The following is an 11,841-nucleotide window of genomic DNA, read 5'->3' as shown; positions in this document are numbered from 1 at the left end:
ATAACACTAATTCACATGAACTAAGTGTACAATAGAAGAAACTGACTTGCTTACGTCAGATAACACTAATTCACACCAGCTAAGTGTACAATAGAAGAAACTGACTTGCTTACGTCAGATAACACTAATTGACAACAGCGAGGTGTACAATAGAAGAAACTGACGTGCTTACGTCAGATAACACTAATTCACACCAACTAAGTGTACAATAGAAGAAACTGACTTGCTTACGTTAGATAACACTAATTGACAACAGCGAAGTGTACAATAGAATAAACTGACTTGCTTATGTCAGATAACACTAATTGACACCAACTAAGTGTACAATAGAAGAAACTGACTTGCTTACGTCAGATAACACTAATTCACACCAGCTAAGTGTACAATAGAAGAAACTGACTTGCTTACGTCAGATAACACTAATTCACACCAGCTAAGTGTACAATAGAAGAAACTGACTTGCTTACGACAGATAACACTAATTGACACCAGCTAAGTGTACAATAGAAGAAACTGACTTGCTTACGTCACATAACACTAACTGACATCAACTAAGTATAAAATAGAAGAAACTGACTTGCTTACGTCAGATAACATTAATTGACAATAGCTAAGTGTACAATAGAAGAAACTGACTTGCTTACGTCACATAACACCAATTCACTTGAACTAAGTGTACAATAGAATAAACTGACTTGCTTACGTCAGATAACACTAATTCACACCAACTTAGTGTACAATAGAATAAACTGACTTGCTTACGTCACATAACACTAATTGACAACAGCGAAGTGTACAATAGAATAAACTGACTTGCTTACGTCACATAACAGTAACTGACATCAACTAAGTATACAATAGAAGAAACTGACTTGCTTACGTCAGATAACACTAATTGACAATAGCTAAGTGTACAATAGAATAAACTAACTTGCTTACGTCACATAACACTAACTGACATCAACTAAGTATAAAATAGAAGAAACTGACTTGCTTACGTCAGATAACACTAACTGACAATAGCTAAGTGTACTATAGAAGAAACTGACTTGCTTACGTCACATAACACCAATTCACTTGAACTAAGTGTACAATAGAATAAACTGACTTGCTAACTTTGTCTATATGTGTTATCTATACAGAAACCTACTCTATATGTGTTATCTATACAGAAACCTACTCTATATGTGTTACCTATATAAAAACCTAGTCTGTATTATATGTGTTATCTGTAAAATAATATGCTATATAAGATATGCGATAGACATTTCACTGACCTGTGCTGTAATAGTAACGGTAACATTAGATGACGTCACCCACCCTCCGTCGGGATGAGGGGTCAGTATGTTTTCTGAGGTCAGTGGCCTACCATTAACCACCCATGAAAGTTCGGCGGCAGGGCTGCTTCTTTCGGTGGTACATTGTATCGTAACGGTGTCACCGGCCTTAGCTTCTCGAGGGCCACTCACAATCACCTTAGCAGGGCTGACTGTCAACAGATAAGATATGAACGAAGATAATTAGGACTTTAAATAATAACAGACATCGACTAATAACACTAACAAGAAGAAAAGATTGCTTATTTTTAGAGTTATATTTCTTTAGTCTTTAATGTAAGCATATTTATATAGAAAGACCACCAAGTACGAGAACACTAAACTAACTCGTCTTTACTTGCTTCATAAACAATCTTATATACTTACATTGTACACGCAGCTTGATTTCCGCTTTCAACGGGACTGGTACCACAATGCTAGAAGCTTCACATCTGTAGATGGCGTTGTTGTCAGAATGGTCTACAACAAAAGTGTGCTTGTTAGTTGACCGTTGCCCACTTGTTGTGTAGGAAAAGTCCACCTTGACATCGTTCTTGTACCACACAAGTTCAGCTAAAGGATTTCCTCCACGTGAGAGACAAATTAGGGTTAAAGGATCACCTGCCCTGACAGTATCTCCCTTCAAATAACCATCGATCACAGGTTCTCCCGGGGGATCTAGTGGAAAAAAAACAACATCTTTTAAATATGTGTTAGTAACTGATAATCAGAGGCAATCTTGAAATGCGTAAAAGAAGTCATCCTAATACACCCAGGTGGTCTAAAGTATAAACATAGTGTATCTTCTAGTCCTCGTTATATAACCATAATTGCTGACAGTCCAAAGTGATCTAAAGTATAAACATAGTGTATCTTCTAGTCCTCGTTAGATAACCATAATTGCTGACAGTCCAAAGTGATCTAAAGTATAAACATAGTTTATCTTCTATTCTTCGTTGGATAACCACTGATTACTGATAATCCAACGTGATTTAAAGTTTAAACACAGTGCATCTTCTAGTCCTCGTTAGATAACCATTGATTGCTGACAGTCCAATGTGGTCTAAAGTATAAACATAGTGTATCTTCTAGTCCTCGTTAGATAACCATTGATTGCTGATAATCCAACGTGATCTAAAGTATAAACACAGTGTATATTCTAGTCCTCGTTAGATAACCACTGATTGCTGATAATCCAACGTGATCTGAAGTATAAACACAGTGAATCTTCTAGTCCTCGTTAGATAACCATTGATTGCTGACAGTCCAATGTGGTCTAAAGTATAAACACAGTGAATATTCTAGTCTATCTCAGAGGAACTAGTTTTAAGAATTTCTTAAGAATGCGTTAGATATTCACTGGTTACGAACAGGAAGACAAGCTATGCTGGAAAAATATAAAATTTAGTTATGAGCTGCACTATAGTTTTCAAACATAGGCCTGGTAATTTTAATAAAGTTCGGGTAGTCTTAACAACTATTTCTTCCCTAGCATTAAGAATGTAGGGCCAATAGATGGTAGTTCGGTAATGTTTAAAGTAAGATAGCCATAAGTAATGAATTACTGGTTTACAGGAAATTCGGGAGTCATGGAAGTTTTTTAAAAATATTTACACATGCCTTAAGATATGTGGAAAGAAAAACACGTCTCAATATACTTCAAACGATATAAAAGTTTTCAGGAATTTTAAAGATTCACAACTATTTTACCGAGAAAACTGATATTCAACAACAGTTTTACTGGATGCTAAACTTCACAAGAATTACAAGAGAAACTTGGGCTCCACTGATATCTTTATTGGATGTTAAACTTGACAGGAATTACAAATTTAATTACAAGAGAAACTTGGGCTCCACTGATATCTTTATTGGATGTTAAACTTCACAGGAATTACAAATTTAATTACAAGAAGAAACTTGGGCTCCACTGATATTTTTACTGGATGCTAAACTTCACAGGAATTACAAATTTAACTACAAGAGAAACTTGAGCTCACTGGTAGTTTACAGGATGCTAAACTTCACAAAATTACTAATTTAATTACAAGAGAAACTTGGGCTTCACTGCCAAGTTTCAAATAATATTGGATCATTAGTTTACTTACACAGAACACTGAGCTTGACAGATGACCGGAGAGGCTTATCCAGAGCAGCATGACTCGCCTCACATGTATACACGACTTCGTTGTCTTCAGGTGTTGGTTGGAACTTCGAAGAACTAACAACAGTTGTTCTTTCGTCTTCAGTTTTCTCGTCTGAAGAAACTATGTCAGCTACAAACATACATTCAATAAGTTGGTCAACTAGGTAGTAGCTGTTTCTTGTAGATATTACCGAAAGAACTAAAAGTCGTCATCCATAAGAAGAATTAAATGCTGAAAACACATCCAATAAGATTTTGGTTGCTCGTTTTGTTTAAGCCTAAAGCTGCACACGGGCTATCTGTGCTGTGCCAACTGCAGGGATAAAACCTCGAATTTTGGTGTTATAAACTATCGTGTTTACTGCTATGCCATTAGAGGTGAGCACCACTAAGAATAAAGATGAACATTAATTACTTTATTCATTACATGAAAAATGATAAAGGTAAACATAAATAAGAAATTTTCTCCTGAAAATAAAATAAACTTTTAACGACTACATACTGCATGTTTTAAAGTACAGATAACAATGACTATCCCAAAGCATGTTTTGATTTGTCTTACGCACGTTATTCTATAGTAAAATGACAATAAACTCGCTATAGATCAATATTCTATCCTTGAGATATCTATTATAACCACTGTTCTCTATTGTTCGTCTCATTCAGAGCAATTACAAGTACAATTAAAGCTTCATTTAGCAGACTTTAATTCAGCAGCTTAGACAGGAAGGTTTATGTGTTAACTTCGGAAAACATTCAGTCACGAACTTGTACTTTAAACTAATTAGAAAGTTCAGAGTATCTATTAAACTACCATACTTTACATGATTAAATAATCTCCATTGACTGCATAATGAATTCCCTGTTATCTGAGGAACAGGCTTACCTCCAGCTACTGTACAGTTTAGACTAACAGTGTCTTACCAGTAGTGACTATCGATCAGTCGTACCTTGCCTACGTTTTATGTTATCTCCGTGCCAGATGATCTGAGGAGCAGACTTACCTCCAGCTACTGTACAGTCTAGACTAACAGTGTCTTACCAGTAGTGACTATCGATCAGTCTTACCTTGCCTGAGTTTCCTGTTTTCTCTGTACCAGATGATCTGAGGAGCAGGCTTTCCTCCAGCTACTGTACAGTCTAGACTAACAGTGTCTTACCAGTAGTGACTATCGATCAGTCTTACCTTGCCTGAGTTTCCTGTTTTCTCTGTACCAGATGATCTGAGGAGCAGGCTTTCCTCCAGCTACTGTACAGTCTAGACTAACAGTGTCTTACCAGTAGTGACTATCGATCAGTCTTACCTTGCCTGAGTTTCCTGTTTTCTCTGTACCAGATGATCTGAGGAGCAGGCTTTCCTCCAGCTACTGTACAGTCTAGACTAACAGTGTCATCTAGACTGACCTCTTTAGTGCTCCCATTCTTATAACCTTCAATTGCAATCGATGTTGGCGGTACTGCAAAGGTTGAAAAACAAGTCTTAACAAAAGTGATCAACTTTTAACTGAATTTATTGTACTAAGATGTTCGCAGAATGTCCACAAGTAATTTGACATAAATATACATTATAGTTATACTTATATAAACACTTATTATGTTTTTAAAACTTAAATCTTGTTAAAAGAATTAGAAAAACACCACTAAAGTCATAAACAATTTTAGTCATTACTGAACACTTGTGCTAAGATACACTTTGTTGTAAAGCCACTCATTAGGCGAAAGTCAACAATAATTGAAGAAAAACTAAAAATTAATACACCTGTTAAAAATTACTGTAAAGGCTTATTATTGAAAAACAAAGTATATTAATTTAAAAGTTGCAGTTTAAACATTGAAAACTAATAGGCCTAAAATTTGTGATAAAAATTCACGTTAATTAACTACAGAGGCCCTTCGTTCAATACCACTAAAACACTATCTATATATGCAATAAAATTCTTGAAAAGTTATGGTTTAAACGCCTCTAATTTTGAATCCGCAATGAATAAACTAATAAGAATGTGAAAAAACAACACAAAAAACTGAAGTTGTTTTTCTAATAGTTCGCCAGCTTTCCTTGTAACTTTTAAAGCATATAGAAGCAGTGTTTCTGAGAATCTTTAGTTTATCATCGTCCACTCCAACTGAGGAGTTTTAATAGTGAATGAAAAGCCTCGTGGGCAGTGACTTGTGGGAGACAAAAGATATATTTGAAATGCTATTTTTTACACGCCTCTGATTTTGAGATACAACTGACAAAGTATGAGAAATGTGAGAAAACAAACATCTGGAGTTAATTAACGTGATTGTTATCACACATTTTTATTAACGACTTCTGATCTGTGTGTGTGTGTCGTTGTAAGACGTAAATTTGCAGTCCAGAGCTCCGTTTATTAACTGAATTAGTTGGATATGAGCAGCACATATCACAGGAGTCAGGACGCTCGTTCCAATGGAAAGAGAATTAATCAATAGATATATATATCATGATAGATGTCCTTAGTAAGGATGATGTGATGAGTCGTTTTAACATCAATGCCTGAGACTTGCTCCGATTGATTAAATGTAAAGTAATTACTAACTTTAGGAGGAATCTGACCATGTACTTGGTTTCAACTTTAGCGAACAAAATCTGCCCTCTGACAGGACTGTTTGGCTTATGTTGCTCCCAGTGGTTCAACGGAAATTCTAAAGGCTTACGACGCTTAAGTTCGAGGTTCGATATCAGTGATAGACAGAGAACAGATAGTCCATTATATAATAGCAACCAACTAATCTACTTGCACAATTTTGAATTTTGTGCAAAACAACTCAAAGAACGTTTGCGCTGGTTTTGAAGTGATGGACTAGAAGTGTTTTGACAACAACTCTTTACCAAAGAACAGCGGGATTGACTGTCACAATATAATGCCCCCACATCTGAAAGGGCGAACATGTTCAAGGACGGGATTCGAACCTCAGATTGCGACAGTTATTGTATATCACCAAACAGGACTGTTTTCTGGATTTATAAGTTTGAAAATTCAGGATCATTGTTTTTATTAAGTATTGGTGGTGGCTCGCTAATTGTGCACGTGCGACACAACCATATCGTTGTTTTGCTATAAAATTATTAAGCACACTTAGGACGTTTTCTGCGTGCGTTAATATTACTGACTCACTCATTTTTTTGTTTTGTTAATAGACAACAAACATAGAAGGATCTAGAGTGAATTATGAAAAAATGTTAATATTGTTATATTAATAGGTAACAGACATAGAAGGATCTAGAGTGAATTATGGAAATGTTTATTTTGATTTATTAATAGGTAACAAACACAGGAGGATCTAGAGTGAATTATGAAAATGTTTATTTTGTTATATTAATAGACAACAAACATAGAAGGATCTAGAGTGAATTATGAAAAATATTAATATTGTTTTATTAATAGGTAACAAACATAGGAGGATCTAGAGTGAATTATGAAAAATGTTAATATTGTTTTATTAATAGGTAAAAAACATAGGAGGATCTAGAGTGAATTATGAAAATGTTTATATTGTTATATTAATAGGTAACAAACATAGGAGGATCTAGAGTGAATTATGAAAATGTTTATTTTGTTATATTAATAGGTAACAAACATAGGAGGATCTAGAGTGAATTATGGAAATGTTTATTTAGATTTATTAATACGTAACAAACACAGGAGGATCTAGAGTGAATTATGAAAATGTTTATTTTGTTTTATTAATAGGTAACAAACATAGAAGGATCTAGAGTGAATTATGGAAATGTTTATTTTGATTTATTAATAGGTAACAAACACAGGAGGATCTAGAGTGAATTATGAAAATGTTTATTTTGTTATATTAATAGACAACAAACATAGAAGGATCTAGAGTGAATTATGAAAAATATTAATATTGTTTTATTAATAGGTAACAAACATAGGAGGATCTAGAGTGAATTATGAAAAATGTTAATATTGTTTTATTAATAGGTAACAAACATAGGAGGATCTAGAGTGAATTATGAAAAATGTTAATATTGTTATATTAATAGGTAACAAACATAGGAGGATCTAGAGTGAATTATGAAAATGTTTATTTTGTTTTATTAATAGGTAACAAACATAGGAGGATCTAGAGTGTTTGTTTGTTTTTGAATTTCGGGCAAAGCTACACGAGGGCTATCTGCGCTAGCCGTCCCTAATTTAGCAGTGTAAGACTAGAGGGAAGGCAGCTAGTCATCACCACTCACCGCCAACTCTTGGGCTACTCTTTTACCAACGAATAATGGGATTGACCGTCACATTATAACGCCCCCACGGCTGAAAAGGCGCGCATATTTGGTGTGACGGGGATTCGAACCTGTGACCCTCTGATTGCGAGTCGAGCGCCCTAACCACCTGGCCATGCCGGGCCAATCTAGAGTGAATTATGAAAATGTTTATTCGGCTTTAAACAAGCAGTTTTATTCTAATCAACCAAAATCATAGAATTACACATTTCCCTATATGATCTAGAAAATCTGCAGTCATGAAATGATATTTTTCTGGTGTGTATCTGATGACTGATATTTTCTGGTGTGGATCTCATGAAATGATCTTTTTCTGATGTGGATCTCATGAAATTATCTTTTTCTGGTGTGGATCTCAGAAATGATCTTTTTCTGGTGTGGATCTGTTGACTGATCTTTTCTGGTGTGTATCTGACGACTGATCTTTTCTGGTGTGGATCTGTTGACTGATCTTTTTCTGGTGTGTATCTGACGACTGATCTTTTTCAGGTGTGGATCTGTTGACTGATCTTTTTCTGGTGTGGATCTGTTGACTGATCTTTTTCTGGTGTGGATCTCATGGCTAATTTTTTCTTTTCTCTAGAATTCTTCCTATCTCTTGTTGTAGCAAAGTAATATATATATATATATATATATGTACCCTAACAACCAATGGAATGACAGTTATGATTAAACCACGTACATATATAGCAGCCTGCTGCCACCACTCTAACACTGTCAACCCATAACACTGAGTAACCTACCAAACTGTACGGCTCACGTGACTATACTGTGGATTTAGAATCATACTTACACAACACTGTCAACCGATAACACTGAGTAACCTACCAAACTGTACGGCTCACGTGAGTTTATTGTGGATTTAGAATCATACTTACACAACACTGTCAACCGATAACACTGAGTAACCTACCAAACTGTACGGCTCACGTGACTATACTGTGGATTTAGAATCATACTTACACAACACTGTCAACCGATAACACTGAGTAACCTACCAAACTGTACGGCTCACGTGACTATACTGTGGATTAGAAAAGCCATACTTACACAACACTGTCAAGTGCGCCTTGGCTCGTATTGCAGGGTTGTCTACTGTAGGTCCAACCTGTGAGGATAAAAGTAAGGGAAATGTTGTGTTACTAGACAAGCATGAATACTGATGTTCATATCATATTGGTTCAAATAACTCGCTCACAATATTAACTACACATAACAGTATTATACTGAAACACTGTATATTTGTATGATTTGTAAACAGAAATAAGTTAAATAATACGTAACTACTGGAAACGTACTCGATAACGAGAGTTTTAACGGAACTCACAAATAGCAAAGTTCCATGTTGCGAGAAAAAATTACATTTTTTTAGCCCTCAAAAATTTACTGAACTTTTCCATAGGTCACAGAAAGAAAGAAAAAAGTTGGAGAATAAAGAGAAACCAAAAACAGTTGTTTAGACATTATTTAGTCTGAATTAAATAAAACTAACTAGTGATAATTAGTTTAGACATTATTTAGTCTGAATTAAATAAAACTAACTAGTGATAATGAGTTTAGACATTATTTAGTCTGAATTAAATAAAACTAACTAGTGATAATGAGTTTAGACATTATTTAGTCTGAATTAAATAAAACTAACTAGTGATAATGAGTTTAGACATTATTTAGTCTGAATTAAATAAAACTAACTAGTGATAATGAGTTTAGACATTATTTAGTCTGAATTAAATAAAGCTAACTAGTGGTAATGAGTTTAGACATTATTTAGTCTGAATTAAATAAACCTAACTAGTGATAATGAGTTTAGACATTATTTAGTCTGAATTAGATAAAACTAACTAGTGATAATGAGTTTAAACATTTTAGTCTGAATTAGATAAAACTAACTAGTGATAATGAGTTTAGACATTTTAGTCTGAATTAGATAAAACTAACTAGTGGTAATGAGTTTAAACATTTTAGTCTAAATTAAATAAAACTAACTAGTGATAATGAGTTTAGACATTTTAGTCTGAATTAAATAAAACTAACTAGTGATAATGAGTTTAGACATTTTAGTCTGAATTAAATAAAACTAACTAGTGATAATGAGTTTAGACATTTTATTCTGAATTAAATAAAACTAACTAGTGATAATGAGTTTAGACATTTTAGTCTGAATTAAATAACACTAACTAGTGATAATGAGTTTAAACATTTTAGTCTGAATTAAATAAAACTAACTAGTGATAATGAGTTTAGACATTTTAATTTTGTTTTGTACTAGTTTTGACAAGTACTGTTCATTATAACTTCAGTTGAGTACTGTTTTTACGTAATAACTACAATAAGTTAATTTGGTACTAGATTTGTTAAGTAACGTTCATTGTAACAGTTGAGTACTGTTTTTACCTAATAACTACAATAAGTTAATTTGGTACTAGATTTGTTAAGTAACGTTCATTATAACAGTTGAGTACTGTTTTTACCTAATAACTACAATAAGTTAATTTGGTAAAAAATTCACGTACCTGGCACTGGTATTCTGCATCATCGTCTAGTATAATTTTTTCTATTCTCAACGTATGAACACCATCTTTAGGGTTTCCAATCATCGAATATCGGGCGTATCCAGGGATTGATCTATCAAAACCTACACAGAGAACGTTATTTACCAGGTAAATAAATTGGGTATCATTTGTGTGTAAAATAACATTTATTAAATGTATTTCATTATGTTTCTATGTAAAGAACAAATATGAACAATCGTTGTTTTTTAGCTTTGTGACTTACATACTCTTCTGTAAGGAAGATCAGTCAAACTTAGCTTTGTGACTTACATACTCTTTTGTCAGGAAGATCAGTCAAACTTAGCTTTGTGACTTACATACTCTTCTGTCAGGAAGATCAGTCAAACTTAGCTTTGTGAATTACATACTCTTCTGTAAGGCAGAAGAGTATGTAAGTCACAAAGCTAAGTTTGACTGATCAGTATGTAAGTCACAAAGCTAAGTTTGACTGATCTTCCTTACATTCCTTACAGAAGGAAGAGTATGTAAGTCACAAAGCTAAGTTTGACTGATCTCTTCTGTAAGGAAGATCAGTCAAATTTAGCTTTGTGACTTACATTCTCTTCTGTCAGGAAGATCAGTCAAACTCTACTTGTCTATATATTTTTCAAAATAGTAGAGAAGCCAACTCAGATTGAGTCATTACGTTCTGAAAGTAAATATACTTAATACAACGTACACTGTTCTAAATACAGTGTATTCTCTTTACTGGTCTGTGCATTGTACAAAACTGTAGAGAATCCAAACAAGATTGACCTATTACACTCAGAAATTAAACATATGATTAACATAAGATGCACTGTTTTAAGTACTGTTTATTTTCTCTACCGGTTTATAGAATACGCAGTCAGATTTACTCCACTGTACAATTAAGGACAATCGTAGTACGATTGATCATTAAATTTTGATCAAAGCAAGCTATGTACATAGATCACAATAAAAACTAATTCCATAACGAATACAGCTAATATAATATACCTGGATATATAGTCAAAATTCAAATTGTATATAAATTACAATGCATTGATTCATCAGCTGTGTGCTCTTAGTGTGTTAACGATATTTTCGGCTGTAAGAAGTCATTTTTACTCCACTGGACAACCAATTACACATCTAGTACGAAACCACCTTTACTCCACTGGACAATCAATTACACATCTAGTATGAAGTCATCTTTATTCCACTGGACAACCAATTACACATCTAGTACGAAACCACCTTTACTCCACTGGACAACCAATTACACATCTAGTATGAAGCCATCTTTATTCCACTGGACAACCAATTACACATCTAGTACGAAACCACCTTTACTCCACTGGACAATCAATTACACATCTAGTATGAAGCCATCTTTATTCCACTGGACAACCAATTACACATCTAGTATGAAGCCATCTTTACTCAATTGGACAACCAATTACACATCTAGTACGAAGCCACCTTCACTCCACTGGACAACCAATTACACATCTAATATGAAGCCATCTTTACTCAATTGGACAACCAATTACACATCTAGTACGAAGTCACCTTTACTCAACTGGACAATCAGCTACACATCTAGTA

The 11,841-nt window shown here is 34.1% G+C and overlaps 1 protein-coding gene across 2 annotated transcripts in view; it reads right to left on the bottom strand.

Annotated features, from left to right (window-relative positions):
- LOC106470423 (nephrin-like) overlaps positions 1 to 11,841 on the bottom strand; it is an 87,652-nt gene that overhangs the window by 33,506 nt on the left and 42,305 nt on the right. For both annotated transcript variants that reach the window (XM_022399012.1, XM_022399013.1), the window contains exons 3-8: positions 10,234 to 10,355; positions 8,771 to 8,828; positions 4,764 to 4,916; positions 3,422 to 3,589; positions 1,704 to 1,994; positions 1,278 to 1,489 (exon numbers count right to left, since the gene is read on the bottom strand). In XM_022399012.1, the coding sequence (XP_022254720.1) occupies positions 1,278 to 1,489; positions 1,704 to 1,994; positions 3,422 to 3,589; positions 4,764 to 4,916; positions 8,771 to 8,828; positions 10,234 to 10,355 (1,004 nt within the window). The remainder of the gene's footprint in view (positions 1 to 1,277; positions 1,490 to 1,703; positions 1,995 to 3,421; positions 3,590 to 4,763; positions 4,917 to 8,770; positions 8,829 to 10,233; positions 10,356 to 11,841) is intronic.

Source organism: Limulus polyphemus, unplaced genomic scaffold, assembly GCF_000517525.1.
Source record: "Limulus polyphemus unplaced genomic scaffold, Limulus_polyphemus-2.1.2 Scaffold3993, whole genome shotgun sequence".
Taxonomy (NCBI): domain Eukaryota; kingdom Metazoa; phylum Arthropoda; class Merostomata; order Xiphosura; family Limulidae; genus Limulus; species Limulus polyphemus.
This window is presented reverse-complemented; position numbering and strand designations above follow the sequence as displayed.